Here is a 20,170-nt window from a genome sequence, read left to right on the forward strand (position 1 = left end):
GTCGGCGCCGTGCCCGCGCCTGCCCGCCGCCGGGTCAGCACCGGCGGAGGCGGACAGCGCCGGCGGCATGGAGCCGCCCGCCGCCGCCGCCGCCGCCGCCGGGGCCGCCGCCCTGGAGCTGGCCCTGGAGGAGGAGCTGGCGCTGCTGGCCGCCGCCGGGGAACCGCCGGAACCGCCGCCCGCCGCCGCCGCCCGCGACCCCGAGCTGCTGTCGCTGATCCGGCAGAAGGAGAAGGACCTGGTGCTGGCGGCGCGGCTGGGCAAGGCGCTGCTCGAGCGCAACCAGGACATGAGCCGCCAGTACGAGAGGATGCACAAGGAGCTCACCGACAAGCTGGAGGTGAGGCCGGCCCGCAGCGCTCCGCAGGGCCCCCGCACGGGGCCGCTTTCCCCGGGAGCCCCGGGTCCGCTTCCCTTCCCCGATCAACCCGAGCGCGGCCGCGATAGAGAAGAAAGGGTCGGAACTCCCCTCCTAGGCCTGGGGTGCTGCCGTCCCCGCTCCCCGGCTGCCGTGCGGGCCCGAGGAGGGGCTGCGAGCCTCGTTCGGGAGGCCCCGGGTTGCCGCTCTGCCCCACGTCCCAGCCGGGTGGGGAGACGCGCACCGTGCAGAAATGCCTCGTAAGTTACATTGATACCGAGGCACGGGGCGTTTGGAACCTTTCTGCTGAAGCTGTTGCAGCTGAGGCATTAGCGTGGCAAGAGATAAGCCCCGCTGATAGGTTTCTGCTTGCTGGTTGCTCTGAAAAATACCTACAGGTATCTGAGAGCCGTTTGCCGGGGGCCCGGTGGGTTGAGCTATGCATTGGTTTTTAAGGTTGAGATGGAGTTATTACAAAGAATAAGAGTCGTGTAGGCAGCTTCCTTCAGAACAACTCTCTCACACGACAGTGTACAACTATCTTCGTTTTAGAGATATTCTTGCAATGTTCCTTCTCTGAGCGAGCAGCAGAGCTCCTAGTTGCAACACAGCTTCTCACCTTCCTGGAGAGTCTGAACAATGCTCGGTTAACACCCAAATTTCAAGTAACGGCCCTAGGCCAATTCTTTGTGCATTCCTACATATTCCTGTGTTCATTCCTCACGGATTTACACCCCTCGAGTACTGTCAGATTCATGACATTACTGCACAGCCTTTGTTCTCAGACCTCTTTCTTCCCAAAAGGAGAAATTCCTCCCTGTTGTTTAAACTCAGCACTTCACTGTAGCTGCTCCCTTTCTCTTTGCTGTTCGGTTAGAAGCAGTACTGAAGGTGACATTTGCCCAAATTGTGACTTAGCAGCGCTGTTTGTCAGACCACAATTTCTCACACTGTGACGATTTGCTGGAGTGAATGTTTTCGGGTTGGTCTTTAAGCAAGAGCAGACGTCTGTGGCATTGTGCTGACGTGGATTCCCCATGAGTTGGAGTAAAACCTTTCCTATCATCCAAGAGAAATGCACAACGTGAGGCACTTCCTGGGCTGCCCCTTTGTGAGTTTGGGGGTCTCAGACACAACTATCTGCAGAATGTAAAGGTGAAAAGGAAAGGAGAAAAAACTCAGGCTTTACAGTGCTTAAGTAACATTCCCCAAATGTTTGCTTCCGCTTTTATGGATCCATTTAGGAGGTGAAGGAAAGGATGAGAAATTCTGCCAATTGTTTGCATTTTTCATCCCATTGCTATTGCTCCAACTTTCCAGTTGAATGACAGGTTCTGGTTTTTCAGGTGATGCAGCTGATAGAAGTTCCCTGCTTAAGGGATTTTTTGTCTGCTGGGTTTATCAGATCTGAATCTGTGATCCTTGACCCACACAAACCTGAACAGCAATATTCTACAACATTGCAATCCTTGTTTAGATTAAAAGCTAACTTCTTGTTGTTGCCACTGAAGTGAATTTCACGGTAAGCTTTTCCTTCTTGGAGGAATGGGAAGGAAGGACTCACATCCCTTAACCTCCTTCCCTACACTGAGAGCTCTCTGATGACCAGAAGCAAAGTCCCAAATGAAATCCTTGGTGACAGCTGCACTGCCATAGTGATGTATGAGCAGCATTCAAGAGGAGAGATTTCCCCCCCCCAAGTTTGTTATGGGAACCTCTCCATTTCCCAGCAGCCAACGTGCTGCTCTTCTGATGCTTTGCCTCAAGACTGGTTTTGCAGTGTTGTCACCACACTGGTGAGAAACATCTCTTGTTCCTAGGTCAGCTTTGTTACCTGGGGCAATGCACACATAGGGCAGAGACAGCTGCTGCTGGCCAAATACGTTCTGGTTTTGCAGGTGTGGCACTGAAGCTCAGCGTTCCCACAACCCGCCCCTCCTCTGATTTCAATTAAAACTCTGAATTTGAGTTCATGTCTAAACATACAACTGTAATAAACTGATCTTTGATCCCAGTTTTATCCTCCTCAAGTGGTTGAGGCATTTCATATCTTGTTCTGTTGGTACAGAGATGTTTGTCTCATCTCAGCTTTTTGAGGCTGAATGTTAGGAAAAATATCTTCTCCAAAAGAGCAGTCAGGCACTGGAATGGGCTGCCCAGGGGTCTCTGTCCCTGGAGGTGTTGAAGAAATGCTTAGATGTGGTGCTAAAGGACATGGTTTAGTGGGCTTATATTGGTGGTAGGCAGATTGGATGATCTTGGAGGTCTTCTCCAACCTTGGTGGATCTATGGTTCTATGAGTGCAGGAGCAGGACACTATGCGTGGCACGGGTTTTCCTTTGCACCAAGGCATCGAAGTGGTTTGTAAATGACCAGCGAGGCTCGTTGGTGGCTTCTAAATCACACGTGGGATGTCTGTGTGTGCTAAGGAACTTCAGCTGCACTGCTGCTCCTCGGCAGGCTGAAGTTTCACCTTCCATTTAGAGAAGGACCTGGATCTTTCTCAACGTTGCCTAGCAGTGAGAGAGGCAGAGCTGTGAAATACAGCGTTTTTAGTGCGCTGCTGAAAGCGGAATTGTGGCTGCTCCAGCCACCCTTAGTTGTCACGGGCCTTGCATTAGGATCTCCCACTTAGTGCATTCAAAATGATGATTGTAATGCTGAGTATTTGCAAGGGGTACTCATTCCTTCAGCATCTGGCAACACAGGAAAACACTTGGCTTTGTTTTTACCCCTTGCATCTGAGGGTTTTCCAGAAAGTCCTGGATTTGCAGAAGGATTTGGGAGGGTTGCAAGCAGGGCATTGCTACATTGTGCTGAAGAGTGCATAGAAGATTTAGGGATAAAATCAAGGAGACAATACAGCATCTTCTGCAGAGCAAGAGGGGTGAAATGTTAGTGATAACACAGGCCAGAGGCTGCTGGGGAAGTGCAGAGCTCTGACATTCACTGCTGCCCAGGAAGGTGACAAAGACCCTGCTAGGCAAGCTGTGTGTCATCAGCACTAGGCACCCAGGGGAAACAGCCACCTCACAGCCTGTGTTCCTAACAAGCAATAAAAAGGCACTTCACACAAATGCAGTGCAATTTTCTTTCCCTCCTAGCAGGTTTATTTTCCCTTCCTAACATAAGCGTCATAGGGGATTGCTCACTGGGGGATGATAACCTGGGAAAAATGCTGCCGGTGCTGGGCCCAGTGGCTTTCTGTTCTTTGCTGAGACATGTTCCTAAAAGGCTGCGAATCCAGTAGAGAGTAGCAGCAGGTTATTGTGGGGGACAGAAAACAAACAGCAAGGAGAGGGCTCCTGCTCTTCAGGTTTCCCTTCTGATCTCAGGACGCGGCCACGTCCCAGTCTGCGACTGCTCTACAAGCACACACGTGGTGTCAGGCACCAAGGGAAATCCGAGCTCAGATTTTCAGAGCAGAGATTCTTTCAAACGGGCACAACAAATCTATTTTGACCTAATTTGCAGCTCTGTATCAGTCAAGCCCTCATTTAACTGAGCCTGTAAGGCATCTGAAAGTTCCACCAGATTCACGCTGCCCCTTGTTTTGCAACCAGTCCTAAGCAGAGCAGTTTCCAGAACTGAGAGTCGTTTCTGAAAGATTTGCAGCCCGGAATGTGCACATGTCACATCTAGAGAAACTACTTCAGTGCCTCCACTGCCACCCCAGAGGGGACTGCATCAAACAATGGAGTTACTGTGGACTATCAAATCACCAGGCAACTAATTAGGTCAGGAATAGAAGGAGCAAATGGATAGATGATTCAACTGTTGTTCATAAGACCCATATGACAAGAAAGATGCCTCATCTAGCTTCCTCATCAGCACTAAAGGTACAATTTGTGTAATTTTTACTATAAAGGCAACTTTTAAAAGAATTCTGCCACTGCCCACTGAAATTAATAATAATTCCTGCTCTGGAATTAGCTGGGCTCTGCCCATCGATTGGCCTGCCTGACCTATATTTTCCACCTATTGCCATGCAGCCTGCATTACTCATTTGGCAGTTCTTTCAGTAAAAATTCAATGTGCTGATGCAGAGAGGCCAAGGAGAGGCCAACTGCTGGAAACAAGAAGCAAGCTTAGTGCTGTGACCTGCCCTGACATGGGTGGGACTGCCACCTCCATGCACCACCGTGCTCTACTACCATTCTCCTTCCTGCACCGAAGCACTCGGTGCTGAGCATGAAGGAGCACAGGAGGAGGCAGCTCTCACTTTTTTCCTCCCTCCCTAACCTCTTCTCCCCCTCCCTGTTACCTATAGCACCTGGAACAAGAGAAGCACGAACTGAGGAGGCGGTTTGAGAACAAGGAAGGAGAATGGGAAGGAAGGGTGTCTGAACTGGAAAGCGATGTGAAGCAGCTGCAGGATGAGCTGGAGAGGCAGCAGGTTCACCTGCGGGAAGCCGACCGTGAGAAGACACGGGCTGTCCAGGAACTCTCTGAACAGAACCAAAGACTCCTGGACCAGCTCAGCAGGGTGAGTGAGCGTTGGCATAAACGTGGTGCTGTGTGGGTTGTGGTCATTTAACACACAGGTACCTTTCTCAGCTCTTTGTATCTCGATCTGATTTGGCAAATCTGGTCTTCGTTTACGAATAGGCTGAGCAAACATGAAATGCAAGAAAAAAGCACATCTGGGGCAGGGCCAGAGAGCTGAAAGGCTCTTTGCTGACCCCCATTTATAGTCAATGTCCATTGACTGTAAAGCTATTAAACTGAATGCACCATGCTGTTCCACAATGGTTTGTCCCTGAAAATAATTTTGTGATGTGTAAATGTCTGAGAACCTACTGAAGTTCCTTGGGATGGCATGTTTCAGCAGAGCTCAGCCTCTGAGTGAAAGAGGATTTGGAGTAAGGCTGCTGCAAATCAGCCTAATTGACCGACTCTTTCCAGCACAGGTTTCATCCTGACAGCAAAAGACTTAACAGTTGCTGCCTCCTCCCCTAGATGCTGACCTGTCTTCTAGAATTAAGAATCTTGTCTTCTTCTTCCCACTGGACAGTACAGATCATAATCTTAACTGCTCGGGAACCCTGTTACTCCAGCAGAGGAAAGCATTTCCTCACCAGTTGCACATCCCCAAAATAGAATAGAACAAAAACGTGCACCAAAACTCGTGCTGAAGAGATCCACTTAAGGGTAAGAGTGTATTTCAGACCAGGTTCACTCAGAGGTAGGTCTCCGGGGCTGGTTAAGATATGGTTTAAGGGGTTGGGTCAATAGTTCAGTTGCAACACTAGGACAGAAGACTGAAATGGGCCAAGAATAAAGGCCTTTTCACTTGTCCTTGCTCAATCTGGGTGTGCTGTTTTCCTGTGCCTCTGGAAGAGGTCTTCAGTAAAATATTTTATACTGGAAGTTGAAAAAAGAAAAATCATTCCTCATTGTGCTACAGGTTTTCCTGTTAAGTGCTAAGGAAGTCACTTAGTCTGTAGATTAATTGGTGTTGAAAAAAAAAAATAGGAATAAAACACCCTTCCTTAGCTTAGGAGAGCTGCTAAATTTACCACTGTTTTTAAAACAGTATCTCCCAGGTGTAACAGATGAGTAGAGAGGATCTCCTACCTCTTCTCTGGGCAGAGCATCTCACATACAATGCAGATAAGAGGTTCTATCCAAGCCCTTGCAGATTTCCTATGTAATGTCAGATTTATCACCTAAGGCCAAAGATTTGGCTGTCATTAGATTTGGTGGCCCTCAGGGATTTCCTGTGAATGCATGATTTGCTTTGCTGGCTAGGAGATACCAGATCTGTCGTGGTCCCAGTGTAAGTAGGTAATGAGGACAGTCTAGAAGGTAGGAAAGGAAAACCAAACAGCTTGCTTTGGGCTTTAAACTGGATGGGATTATCCTCAGTTAACACTTGTGCTGCAGGAGCCTCTCACAGCCCAGCTGCTCAGTAAAGCCTTGCGCAAAGAACCCAGCAAGTTAGGTCTACCAGCAGTGTCAATACATGGGTTTTGTTCCCTCCACTCCCAATTACTGCCAGAAATAATCCTCCCACTTCAGAATTATCCCATCTCAGGAAAAAAAATGGTTCCTTGGCACTAACCTCGCTGCTTCAGCCCCCCCCTGCCCCCAGCTTTGTGTAGGGGACCAGATGTTCTGCGATGCTCAGACGAGCAGAGGAAGCAGCTTACTCTTGCTGTGGCTTCCTGGCCAAGATTCACTGCTCAATGGCTTTGTCACCTGGTGAAGACTTGCCAGTAACTCAGATATAGCTGAGGACATGGTAGGTGTGCAAACAGCTTTCCTAGAGTCATGAGAATGTAAGCAAACCAAAGCCAGGTCAGGAGTGGTTTGTTGCTCAGCCAAGGCTTTGGTTGAGGCTTTTAAATATCTCAGCCCTTGATTACTGCATACTTGTTACGCCATGTTTGCAGTTCAGAATTTCTAGTTCTCTTGCTCTGAAGTGGTTTTGTATGCAGTTTGAGGCAGCAGTAGTGCCTAAGCCCTGGTCACCCGCATCATTCTGGCCCGTTAGTGCAATAAACAGATGCAGCTACACAGACACACTTGCCTACAGTTGTATTGCCATAGGCTGGGGTCTCTCTAGAGATCACAAACGGATTGATCACCAGCAGAGAAAAAATCCTGCAAAGGTGGGCAGTTACAGCTTCTGATAGCCTCTGTGTCCCCAGCTCTGCATTTTTTGTCACAATGCTCTGTCTGGGAGGAGTACACTGAGAAAAATCAGTGATAAGGCAATTAAAGCTTCATTCAGAGCCTCAGCTCTACCCCCATCTGTCACTGAGTCCCCTACTGGAGGTTTCATTCACAGGAGGGCAAAGAAATGTTGCTCTCTGATATGAGTCATTCTATGCTAAACAGACACTGGCTCTTTAAAATTTAATTTCTACAGATTAGCAATTAACACCTCATGGCCCAGTTTCACAGTACTTGAGCATCTCCCTGGGAAAGGCACCAGGCTCTGTACATCAAGTAATGGTCTCAGCCTCACAACCTACCAGCCCTCATCGTCCAGCTTGCTTCTTTGGGGGGTTCCAAGCTTCTACCCCTTCTACCTTAGAGCCAGGCAGCATCCTCTAACTCCTAGCCCTCCTCCTTCCTGCTGTCATACTCTTTTACTAATTAAGCCTTAGTTCTTTTTTTTAATTCATGCTACCTTTCCCAGAGATGAAGGGCCAACTCAACCACATGCTTTTTTCCAGTATGAACCTGACACAAATGCTAACCAATTGAGCACACACTCCCACACACAGATAGCAAAGGGACCTAGAAAGCTCTGACTTGCAATTAAAGCATGGGACTGGAAAATCCATTCTTGATGCTGGCACAGACTGGCAAGGAAAACTCAGCATTGGGAATTTAGAGACTGTTGCAGTCTCTAGAACTGGGGATAACTGTCTTGCCTTAGAGTTGCCAAGAGGCTACAATGAGGTCTGTAAAATGACTTGAGGTCTTCAGATGAGATGATGATACAGGAGAAAACTTTACATACCTAATAACAGTAAGTAGCTATAAGGAACTTTGCCTCTTCTTGCAATACAGCCTTCTGTTAGAAGCAAAGAACCACACTGAACAGAGATACCAGCCAGATTCTAACATCATTGAACAATATGGAAATGAGGTAAGGCTGGGAGCTCGTAGTGAAAGACACGACTCAGATGCCGAAGATCAAGTTTAAGATCTTCACAGTAACCTTATTTTTTAATTTTCTATGTGATGATTGCAATCCCTTCTGCATGATTGGATTTCCCTCCCCCTGCTTCAGCATAGCAGAGCAAGATGCTGATTTTCACCTGGGAGAGCTGCAGAGCACACACACCAAGGTACATACAGCTCACCATCGACACTCAGAGTAAAGGAGGCAAAGCACAGCTCCACCAAGAAAGCCATGGCTTGGAAATTGTTTTGTATCCAACTTCTCCAGTCTCTCCCATCTGTTTCAGTTCCCCATTTGGAAGAAATAAATAAAATCCTTATCCTTTTAAGTCATAAAGTAAAGGGGGAGAATGGAGATGGGGAGCCACGTAGTGAAAGCCTTCCTCTTACATGCACCCACAGCAGCAACCACAGCAAGAGTGCTGTTCCCACCTCAGGGCTTCCAGGAGCTACTAATATAAATAGCAACAGCAACCTTTGCCTATATTGAGGCAACATATTACTACTTTGTCAGGAAGTGAATGAAAAAAAAAAAAGACTTTCACACTGTTTCTAAGGAGCTTTACCAGATGGCATTCCCACACATTTCCTGCTACCAGCTCTGGGCTCCTGGAGCTATTTGCTGCAACTTGGGCAAGGATGCATCCTTCCTAGTTCTGTTGGGTTTCTTTTCTGGTACACCGAGTACAAGGCAGTAATCTCACGACATCGAGCTCAGGTAGTTTTTGCAATGAAAGTTCCTTTTCAGTGGCAGGAAGCAAAGTGTCATCTTGCACTGCTGAAATAGCTCTTTGTTTAGAGAGGAGCACTGCAGCATCCCTCAGAGGGACCCTCAATCACCAACTTCTTATATTCCCTCAGCATCTAGTGCCAACACACTGCTACAAAGAATGAGGTTTCAGTCAGTCCCTTTGATAAAGAAAGGCAGCGACCAGCCAGCCCTCAAAGTCTCCAAAGGACTTTGCATTTGCTGGCCACAAAACCTCCTTTCAGTGATATTTCAAGGGAAGGAGTTCCATTTCCTACTTTGTGCTGCAGCATGCAGCTCTGGAGGACCAACAGGCACTTCTTGACTTAGATCTGAAACAAACATGGTGAGGCACTGGAACAGGTTGTCCAAGGAGGCTGTGGATGCCCCATCCCTGCAGGCATTCAAGGCCAGGCTGGATGTGGCTCTGGGCAGCCTGGGCTGCTGGTTGGTGACCTGCACACAGCAGGGGGTTGGAACTGGATGATCACTGTGGTCCTTTTCAACCCAGGCCATTCTATGATTCAAGAATGAACTGAATATGTGGTACCATACTTTGCAAATCACTTGTGCTTTAAATATCTCCTCCGGTGGTCAACAACACACTTAGAAAAAACAATGGCCTGTTGTCAGTGACTGAACAAGTGTGTTGGGCAAGATTTGGTGCTTTTTCCATGCCAGAGATGTGCAGCCATTACCCTATGAGCTGGCTTGTCTTTAATTACTCATTTCTAATGTACGGATGCTTAATGCAAGCTGCCTTATGTCTGTTGTCTGTGATAGCACAGCAGGGCACATTGTGAATCTCCATGCTTAGCATGGAAGCAAATCAGGCTCAAGCCAAGCACTGCTTTGGGGGCTTTATTTTTTAGATAGAGCCCCAAGTGGTGCAAAGCTGAAGAAGAGTTACTGTGACATTTCAAGGTGTGAATCAGTCACTACACTGAATTCTTTGTAAGACTGTCATGGCAAAATATAAAGTTAAACGTTCACTAAACAAACTTCAGAAACGAGGATGGTGTGAAGAGCCCTGCATAGCAAACCTTGGTCTGCTTCGCCTCTGGACAGTGTAAATTCAACAGAATGGAGTGACTGCACAAACCAGGGCCAGCCACTGAAAGCAGCAAACCTCCCACTGACCACACGAGGCACCTGCGCCTGCCTGCCCCCTCTGGAGCATCACCAAACCCCAGCAGCACGTAACCAGATCCCCATCACCTGCTGAATACTGATTACTGCACAGGCAGGAATGGCTTCCTCTTACCAGCTACTTCTCCCCTAGCAGAAAGCACTTGTTAATAATTCAGCTTCGTGCCACATCAGGACTGGAGCGCCGAGGCTTTCTATGCTCAAGCTGTAAATATAGGACGTGACTGCAGCTGCATGTTCTCTCCTGCAAAGTCCTACAGTGAAACAAATCAGTGCCCTAGAAGGCAAGAAGACATCTCGAGGTCACTGCTCAGTGGGGTTCCATCCATCTGGGTGAAGGGAGCCAGGCAGAAGGAAAAGTTCAACCCCCCCAGTGAACGCCTTGCCAACCCTGCAGCACCCATTAACCCCATTTCAGGGCACCCAGAGCTTTGGGAACCAGCAGGGCACAACTGTAACAAACACTAAGGGAAGAGGAGCAGGCAGGGGAACAGGCACTCCCAGAGGCTGCTCAGAGGTTTTGCACCTATCCATTTCAAGCAGTTTCTTTTCCCTGTGTCCTTAGGTTACTAGCAAGCAGTGGCAGAATGGATTTCTATCCATTCTTCTGGATGTACACAGAATGAAACAAGGGCACGCACTGCTAGCGAACCACAGCACAAAGTCCTCTGGAGGGAAAGAGTTAAAAATCACTGAGGTTAAAAACACATTATGGGGAAAGGCAGAACTGCACAAATCCCTGTTCATGGGGAAAAGGGAGAGCATTCATCCACCCACAGGCTGGATGGAGCCCCAGGACAGGGGACCTGCACCCCACCATCTGCAGGGACCCTTTGCTTGCTGCTAGGCAACAGCACACCACATCACAGCAGGTGATGTTGCCACGGCGACTGGGTGTGATTCTGCTGCTTGTGATGCTGTGACAGTCAGAGGACACGCAGGGAAACGCATTGGTGACGTCCAAGGCAGTGAGTGGTGGGGGCTGCGGGCTCGGCTCGCTGCCAGGATGTGTCCCTGGCATCACCATTTCATCCCCTTATTTCCTCTCCTGCTCACTGCTCTTCATTTAAAATAAAAATTAAAAAAATCACTCTGGAGATCTCCTGGCCCAAAGCAGCCTGTTGTCCATGCCACTCACAGGGAGATTTTCTAGCTGCTACTCTAATCAGAGTGACTGCCAGGGCTGGGCACTGTGTGCATCCACCCTCCAGTGAGCCCTGCTCTGGGAGGCACGGTGCAACAGGACTGGTTGTTTGTCACAGCCCATCTCCCATCTTGGAGGCTGGTGGTGCCCAGGTGGAGTCACAAACACTGGCCCCATGGAGCAGTTCCAGAGCTCAGCCATCCCATCCTCACACCATGGGCAGTTCATCAGCTGGAATGAGTGTCCAGAGCACCATCTAGGTAACACCTATGTACAACTGTTTATCACCTGGTAATCGGCTGTACGCTGTTCTTCCTTGTACTCCAGCCAAGCCCAGCTCACATTCTGCCTTCACCTCTAGCAAGTAGTTCTGGAGCAGACCTCAAGGCTTTCTGCAAGGCTTTGTGCCTTGGCAGATGGGCAGCATCACTGAGCCGTGAGTACCTGAAAGCAGGAATCCAACGTGGAATTGAAATTGAACTTGATAAACGATCATAGAACCATAGAATGGCCTGGGTTGAAAAGGACCACAGTGATCATCCAGTTCCAACCCCCTGCTATGTGCAGGGTCAACAACCAGGCTGCCCAGAGCCACATCCAGCCTGGCCCTCAATGCCTGCAGGGATGGGGCATCCACAGCCTCCTTGGGCAACCTGTTCCAGTGCCTCACCACCCTCTGGGGTGGTGAAAAACTTCCTCCTCATATCCAACCTAAACCTCCTCTGTCTCAGTTTAAATCCATTCCCCCTTGCCCTATCACTATCCACCGTCATAATATGACACGGAAATAAAAAATCTGAATGAACCCTTCATTCCCCTGTTGCACTGTACTAAAAATTTCAAGTGGCTATTCTGTTTGGGTCCAGGTCTTGATGTTTACAGGAGCTGCTTCATTATGCAGTAGCTGAGAGGTAAGGAGATGTGGGAAGAAAAGATTTTGTAGGAATATTTCTGCTTATTCACACTTGCTGTAAACACTTCCTCCAGGATATTCTAGAAAGTAGGACACAGAAGGTGTTTGCATCCAGCCACTGCATTACTAGCTAGAACCAGAGCTAAACATAATTGAAGGCTTAGCACATCTCTACCCAAGAAAAAACAATTAAACATTTGGTCTTTCAAGAGCCATTCCAGGTTATAAACTTTGCACGCATTATAATGAAAGTCTTTAAATTCCTTTTTTCTTTTAAGTAGGATTGCTTTTTTCTAAATGTAATTTGGTAGGCAGCTCAGAAGGGAGGTCTGCAAGCTGTGTTAGGTGCTCTGATTAGCCATGAAATCATAGAGGCCCCTTGCAAAACAGCCTAGAGCTTCATCAAGTGCTTTGTTCAGAATTGCATTTAGCAAAATCCTGCTTATTTTGAGCACATACAGAGGATCAGTGAGATTCTTGGTAGCTTCTAATAGAGGCCACAATGCAATGGAGACATGCCATGCAGCTGGGCAATTCCAGAACAGATGGGAGCAAGAAGCTTCCCAGAGGTGAGAGTACAACTGGTATCAACTGATCTTTCATGCAAAGAAGCCTCTCAGTAACGTGAGGTCAGATCATCCTGCTGTTAGTGAATATTGAAGGAAAAAGGCCCCAGGGAGCACACACAAACAACACACCATCTCTACAGCTTTGGAACACACGTGTGTTTTTACTCTGTGTGGGCACAAAGCAACTTGGGGGTGGGGGTGGGGGGTCAAAACAAATGCAAACAGGGAAGGATTCAGAGAGGTTCCAACCTTTGCTTGAACATGAGATCTCGAGCAGATTCAGCTGCTAGGGGAGCTGTGCTTTCCAGCAGAATTATGCACAGATGATGCCAAATGAGAAGGTCTCAAATGATGGTGTTTTGCCAAAATCTACCATCTCTTCTGAATTATGTGATCGTTTTTCAAATAGCGTCCATTGATCGGCTGCAAAGCTGCATGGGGATTTGCTAACTCAAATGATTTCTGTAGTTTTTGCCTCTGATCCAGAGAGATTTATTTCCCTAGGCTTTACTGAATGTTGTATTTCACTTTGAGTACAAATTCTTCTTAAGCGTGGTGCTGACTTTTCCCTTTCCACCTTAGCACTGGAGAGCATGCTTCTTCAACAACTGGTAAATATTCAAAGCTTTAAAAGCTCAAGGCAAAAGTGCATGAAATTGATGATTTCAGTAATATCTCCTCTTCCTGGGGCCATTCTGTCCCTGGAGCACTGGGGCTGTGTGCACATCCTCATCCTGCAGAACTGCAGGCAAGCAGGCAGCCCAGAAAGCCACTATTTAACCTGCTCAGGCTCACTTGGCTTGCTTTGGTAGTATGGAGGAATGAGTTCACTCCACAGGGAGGTGGAGGGCAATGATGCACACTTGGGAACATCATTTTCTCCCCACCAGAGGCAATTGCATATCCCTGATGCTTCTAAAGCTAAGTAAACGTAGACACCTTGAGACCTGTCGGCCACCCCCTACTCTGAATGGGTGCCTGTGCAGAAACATCTGGGATGGCCACCACTGATTTGCATGACCTAAAACAACTCAAAACCCACCCACAGAGGATTAGCAGATTGATTTACTTCAAGTAGAGAGGTCTCCTCCATTCTAGGCATTATCCAACCCAGCAGCTCAGAGCTACTTACGGAGATTAACTCTGGCACCACGACACACAGTGCATCAGCTGAGGGCTGCCTCTTAGTGGTTCCTTCCTTCTAAGGAAACCACTAGCATCAAGGCATTGAAAACCTGGGAAACTTCATTTTTTCTCCCCTCCTCCCTATCCTCCATAATTCTCCGTTAAGAGACAGTATCAGGCCAAAAAGCTCAACTTGTGAAAGGAAGGAAGGAGACAGGCAGCCCTCACTCCTTTGTTACAGGTCACTGTTTTGTCTCAGCACAGGGGAGGGAAGGTTTGCCCTGTGTGGGACAGTGGCAGTTTTAGTGCTCCAGGTCCTCCATCAGCCCTTTCTCACTGCCAGAGAGCACACAACTGAGAAAATGTCTTGCTATGTGAAACATGCAATGCAGGAGCCTTTCCTAACAGCGTGAGCTTGTTTGAATGAAGACATGAGTTTTCCTGCTTCTCTTAAGTCTCTCTAAGCAGAGATATAAGCCAACTCCAGGTCAGGGCAAACGGCCCAGCCTGAGCAAAATGCCCGTTCAGATCCACATATCAAGCAGCACATGATGTTAGTTAGCATCCCCATCCTCTGCCAGCTGGCCTCACTGGGTTCACCCTAAGGACACTCTGGCCACTGCCAGAATACACACTTCTTTGCCTGTATATATACATGCACTGCTTTCCACTCTCCCTTCCCCTCATGCTGTCTGCCATACAAGACATTTGCAAGAGGCACCTGCTAGTGTTTCAAACACGTGAAGTGGATGGCTTTCATTAAGCCTGTGTCAGCATTGCAGCCCATAATGACTTGTTTGTACATACGGCCTGCCAAGGCTGCGGGGCGCAGACAGCTGGGCAGCCATCTCAGCAGCTCCCATCCGCCCCTTCATGTGACAGCAGACGAGACTTTTGCAGGATGAGTTGGAAACCTGAAGGCCAAGCTGCTGCTTTAATATCATAGGGAAAGCCTGTGCTTTTGCAGCAGCACGGCTCCCATATTTAGCACAGAGGTGGTGATACTTAGAGGCATTCAAAGAATCGCTTTTTGGTGCATTCCACCAGCATCGTTAGGCAAACGGCCATAAATACCCTTCTTGCATATCTTGTCTCGCTGAGATTATTCTTGTCTCCTTGGCAACTGTCAGATGATGTATAATGCCAGCAGGGATTAGCCTCAGTGAGCCTGATAACCCCTGTGTAAATTCCTGCTCTGTGAGGAGACCTGGCAGGACTCTCTTCTTTCCTGGTAACGTTCAAGTGTTGCCATAAATAATGTTAAATCCAAGAACCTTTCAGTAAACCTGAGTAAGGATGAAAACTAATATGGTGCTTTTTAAGTGATAGTATGTCTTCTGTCCTCCAGAAAAGCAGTTTGAGACACGTGGATAAACGTGGTGTCTCACAGCCTGACAAGTAAAGCTGTGTTTTGAACCAGCACTTAAGAGAAGGCTTGTGCTGAAAACTTGGCCTCTAATATCTTTATCTCCTTTGTTCCTGGATGCCAGCGAGGATCACGCTGGGAAATTCCAAATCCCCCACAAGAGCTTAAACTTATGCAGTGCTTTTAAAGCAATTAATTTCTGAAAAATAACCTGAATTCAGGTCAGTGTTTGAAATCCAGGTGCGTCCTCTGACATCTGCATCAAAGCTTTCTGCCCCATCAAGCAGCTAAGGCCTGCACCCTCACCCAGCTGCTTGCGGACACAACCAAAGCATCACTTCAGTGAGGCACAATTCCAACACCACCAGTTTTCTGCATGCATAGCATTTGTCCAGGTAACAAAACACACTTGGGCCTAGTGAGGAAGAAGTTGTTTGTTTCCAGGTAGGCTGCCTGGACTGCCAGAGCTAATGACACGCAGATGAGACCCATCCCACAGCAGTGTCCTAGCTTAGGAAGCAGAGCAGCACCACGTGATAGGTGGCATTGGGGGCTGTGGTGCACAAGTGCCATGTTTAAACTACTTATTTTTTTTTCCCTTCAGTCCCTTTCAGTTCTTATAATCCCTTAACTTGGGAGCATCTGCTCCAATTCAACAGGACAAAAAAAAAAAAAAGAAGAAGAAATCACCCAGATATTCTTAATTTCTGCTGCAGTGTATTGCTGTAATTAAACACACAGATCTGTGGCACAGTGCTGCATTGATGTGATGTATCATGGCTGATATCCATCAGATATCAGCTGGAGAGCTGAGGAAGGTCTCCAAGACTGTTCCAGGAGTTAGGTCACAAACCAGCCAAGGAAAGGGGTGGTGGGGAAGCCGCTGTGGGCAGAATAAGAAAATCCAAGTCTTGGCACAAGCTCCTTAGCAATGATGCAACATGATTTCCTTACATGCTTCCGTGGATCTGTTTGCTCCCCAGCCATCTGCTCATTGCAGCACACACCTTGTCACATGCTGGACAGGGAGAGGGGTCAGCAGCCTAAAGCAGGTGGTTTAGCACAGGAAGGATTAAATGGTTCTGACTGAACTGCATGCCTGTGCTCCAGCAGAAATTTTAAGCAGCACCATTTTAGACACTTCTCAACGCAGCAAGAAGTCAGTAGATGTAATATTGCTACCACAGGCTTGTGCACAAAGAAATCCAGCTGCAGCAGCAGGAGTGAAGTATTTGCTGGGAGCCAAATACCATGATCTCCTGTCACTGATCACATTATTCTTGCTTTCTGGCAGCAAGAGGAAGGGAAATTAAATCATTTAGAGGCAGTGATGCTAGGATAGGTCCCAGTTTAGAATCCTGCTGTAGTAGCATAAAAAGTGGGCAGCAGATCTGCCTGCACTCTAATGCAGGATAAGCCACGTGTTCCTGCAAAGCAGCCCTCACCCTCCTTTGAAGGCAAAGCAATTAAAGAATGGCTGCTTTGATTTCCAGTTGAAATCTAAGCACACTCAGGATTGCAGAAGGAAGCCACTCCCAGCAACTCAGTAACTTATCAGGGAGATTTGGAAGGTAAAGAGCAACCACTGACACACCAGTTCAGTTGTGCTTTATTTGGGGTAATTTAATGGGCCCTCTGTTACTGTTTAGGGCCACAAAGTACATAAACGTGGTACAAAATGCTCTCATCCATCCTGATGCTTAAAAAACACCGAAACTGACAGCATTTCCCACCTCACTTCTATAACCCAAATGGGGCCCATGGACATTTCCCACTCCATCTCTGAACCACAGCACTGAGGTTCAAAGGAAGATATTGGTGAAGGAGGGGAGTCCAGAACTGTCCTTGCTCTGCCCATGCTAACATTGCCAAGGATGCCTTTAGCCACCAGGAGAAAACATCTTAATACCAGACAGAGAGGACAGGCTGTAATTCTCACAGCCCCTGTTATCACAGCATTCCCAATCTCAGCCCTTGTGCCATGCCTACAAAACCCCACACCTGAGCAGCTTACAGCTCAGCTGCATGGACACCCAGGCTGTGTGCCTCCCCTGGCCCCACATCCCCCTGGCACCTGCTGCCCACCAAGCACCTGAGTCCAGGATGTTTTTTCTGCATCAGGGCAGTTGTCAGAAAGCAGCAACCTCAGTGCCAGCAGCCACACTGGGAATGATACCTCTGAGCAACAGCTCAGACTGCAAGGGAAAAAAGGGCTTTTGATTCAATGAAGCATGACCTACATTTGAAAAAACTTTGGCTATGGGTACAAATCTAGGAGTATGTGCGTGCCAAATTTGGGGCCCACAGCCAAGTACAGAGCCTTTATCCTTTTCAGTGGGCTCCCATTCACATGGAGTTACAGAAAGAGGCTCTTTCCAGTCACTGGAACTGATAATGCATTCTCCTGCATGTCCATGATTTGGCACGTATACTTTATACACCATCCCACAGCATGTGCTGCATTCACCCTGTTTTTGGAGCTAAGTTTGCTGCCTGCATTTTCTCCACATATTTTTCCACCAAGCCTGGCTCCTTGTAAGACTTAAAGTACCAGAACGCCTGTGTGTTTGCCAAAACCTGTTATTTTAAGAAATTCATGCAAAAACTTCATAAAAACAAGACTGTGGGAGGACAAGACTCCAAGGAAAGATCCATATTCTTGTTTCTGGACTCTCACATTGCCCAGTGTCTCTGGCAATAGCAATACCTGTGCAAGGTCTTCAGAGGAGACCAGGCTGACACGTGCACAGGATCTGCCCATTTTCAGAAATGCACTCAGCTTTCGAGCTGAGTTACAGGTGCTATTCAGAAACTCTATCCTGGACTTGGAACAGACCTGCTGTGGTTTAATTTAGCAGCTCTGGCTCATGCTATAAATCACTATACATATTGCTATCGAGGTGCTCTGAAGGTCAAGGCCCTGCCCTGAGGATCTACAACAAAGACCCAGTCCCTACAGTGCTTACATCTGTGGCACTGCACAAAAAGGTACACAAGCACTTCAGTGCTGGAGCATCTGCTGCACTGAGTCATAAGCTGAGCCACATTAGTGGAGACAGAGCAAAGTGGAGCAGAGAAGCGTGCATATACTCACTGCACACAGACCCACACTTTGTGCATGACTGTATTCTACTTAAGCAGATCAGGCTGCTCAGATGCTATTACTAACACACGGTAATTATCTTTTGTCAGTGATCACCAAGAGCAAGGTCTGCCTCGTGTTAGAAGTCTGCTCCAAAGACCTCATGTTCTAAAGAGCCAGCAAAGGACAGCAATTGAGGAATAGCTGAAGGCAGCAAGAAGTATTGCTGAGTTACATGATATCTCCCAAAGCTTTTTGCCTGCACAAATCCAGCATGATTTTGTCATGTTTAGAGTGACAAATCAAATACTGGTTGACCAGGAAATAGATTATATATATATATTTTTTTTTTTTTGAAGTGAGATGCTACCTGTCAGCTCCAGAACTATCTTCAACAAAACACATTGGGATGGTTTTACTTAAGCACCATAGTTGTGATGTGCTGCCACATGGGGTTGTTTTGGTTTTTGGAGGCTTTCTGACAAGCCTGTCCCTTTGTGTGTCCCTCACCTTTCATTTGTGACTGACAGGTGCTGTTGGTGATTAAAACAGACTCATAGAATGGCTTGGGTTGGAAAGGACCTCAAGGATCACCAAGCTCCAACCCCCCTGCTATAGGCAGGGCCACCAACCTCCATATCTAATACCAGACCAGGCTGCCCAGGGCCCTATCTAACATCTCCTTGTGAAGGGAAGGCTTTGATGAACTAATAATTTTATGGAAGTAATAGCCTGAAGCTGGGGCTTCCGTGCTAGCTAATATTAACAGTTTATATACAGTTTTCCAGCTCTCCTTATTTTTCTACAGAAAGTAACTACAAGTTCTACTGTATCAACTACAATAAGCATTCTGCAGAGAGCATCTTCTATCTTGCCTTAGTCAAGCCGAACAAGGAAAAAGATTTCTTTAACTCCCCTTCCTCTGGGGTTTGAGATAAACTGCTCAGGATGTCACATTTGGTGCTATTCTTGAGATACAGGTGAATACAAGTTACTGGGAGATGTTTCATTAGCTGCCACATCTAACTCCCAGGTCAACATATCCAAGTTTAAATACATATCTGTTTTAGAAAGTTTTCTCCCTTCTTGTCTCAAAGCTTCCTCATAGAAATGAAAAGGTTTTAAGCCAACTCCTAGAATTTAACTCCAATATTTGTTTTGGCACCCGCTGGTTTCACAACTACAGGAACAGACTTTGCTATTTCCATGCAATCGTGTTTGTGAGTGCAGGTCTGAGCATCAGGTCTAAATACATTGGAAGGCTTTTAGTTTGTATGTTACCACTAAATCCCAGAAGAATGTATCCTAAGCTTAAGAGAGTGCATAGGTGAAGATTTTAAAAGCATGTGAGCATTCCTTCCCTGATGCCTGCTGCTAACTTGCCATCACGTATGAAATATCCTCAGCAGAACACAGTTCATTTTCCTCGCAATAAAGGAAGAGTGCTTAAAGCCATTGTAAGAGACTGCAAGGAGCTCAGTTATCATGCCTTGCTCCTAGGCACACAATTGATTTTTGAACACCTCCGGTCTGAAGCCTTAGACTAAAACAATTTCATTAAAATAAATTAAATTCAAGAATGGAGATTTGCTGTCATAGGAGCATTGAATGGCCCGAGTTGAAAAGGACCACAATGATCATCTAGTTTCAACACCCCCCCCACTTCATGCATAGTCCTGGCTTCTTCTTGCTGCAAGGAAGGACAACAAAGCCTCTCAAGAGCAGCAGTGTATGACACACCAATCTTTGCCTCCACCATCATAAGCATCTATTTTTTCTTTCCAGATGGCTTTAGTGACTGTTATATATTCATTTTTCCAGCTTATCAACTAATCAGGCGTGCCATATTTCATTAGGCTACCACCTGACCCATGCTTACTGCTCACAAGAAGTTTACTGAAAGAAATATTTTCCATCGTTTGAGTTGAGGAGTCAAATTGAGCTCGAGAACTGTGAACTAAAACCCCCACATTAGAAATAGCATAGCCAAAATGCACTATCATGAAAAAAATACGGCTTTTGCAAGGGAAAAATAACTTATGGAAAGAAAGCGTTAGAAATTACCAAGCAGAACAGAC

At 47.2% G+C, this 20,170-nt stretch overlaps 1 protein-coding gene across 1 annotated transcript in view; it reads left to right on the forward strand.

Annotated features, from left to right (window-relative positions):
- Positions 1-7: 7 nt before the first annotated feature.
- Positions 8-20,170, forward strand: part of BICDL1 (BICD family like cargo adaptor 1) — a gene marked incomplete at its 5' end in the record, with an annotated part of 46,141 nt that continues 25,978 nt past the window's right edge. The window contains 2 exons of the mRNA XM_042865626.1: positions 8-340; positions 4,629-4,844. Of these exons, the coding sequence (XP_042721560.1) occupies positions 8-340; positions 4,629-4,844 (549 nt within the window). The remainder of the gene's footprint in view (positions 341-4,628; positions 4,845-20,170) is intronic.

Source organism: Lagopus leucura, unplaced genomic scaffold (genome assembly GCF_019238085.1).
Source record: "Lagopus leucura isolate 7727_CA_CO unplaced genomic scaffold, USGS_WTPT01 Super-Scaffold_806, whole genome shotgun sequence".
Taxonomy (NCBI): domain Eukaryota; kingdom Metazoa; phylum Chordata; class Aves; order Galliformes; family Phasianidae; genus Lagopus; species Lagopus leucura.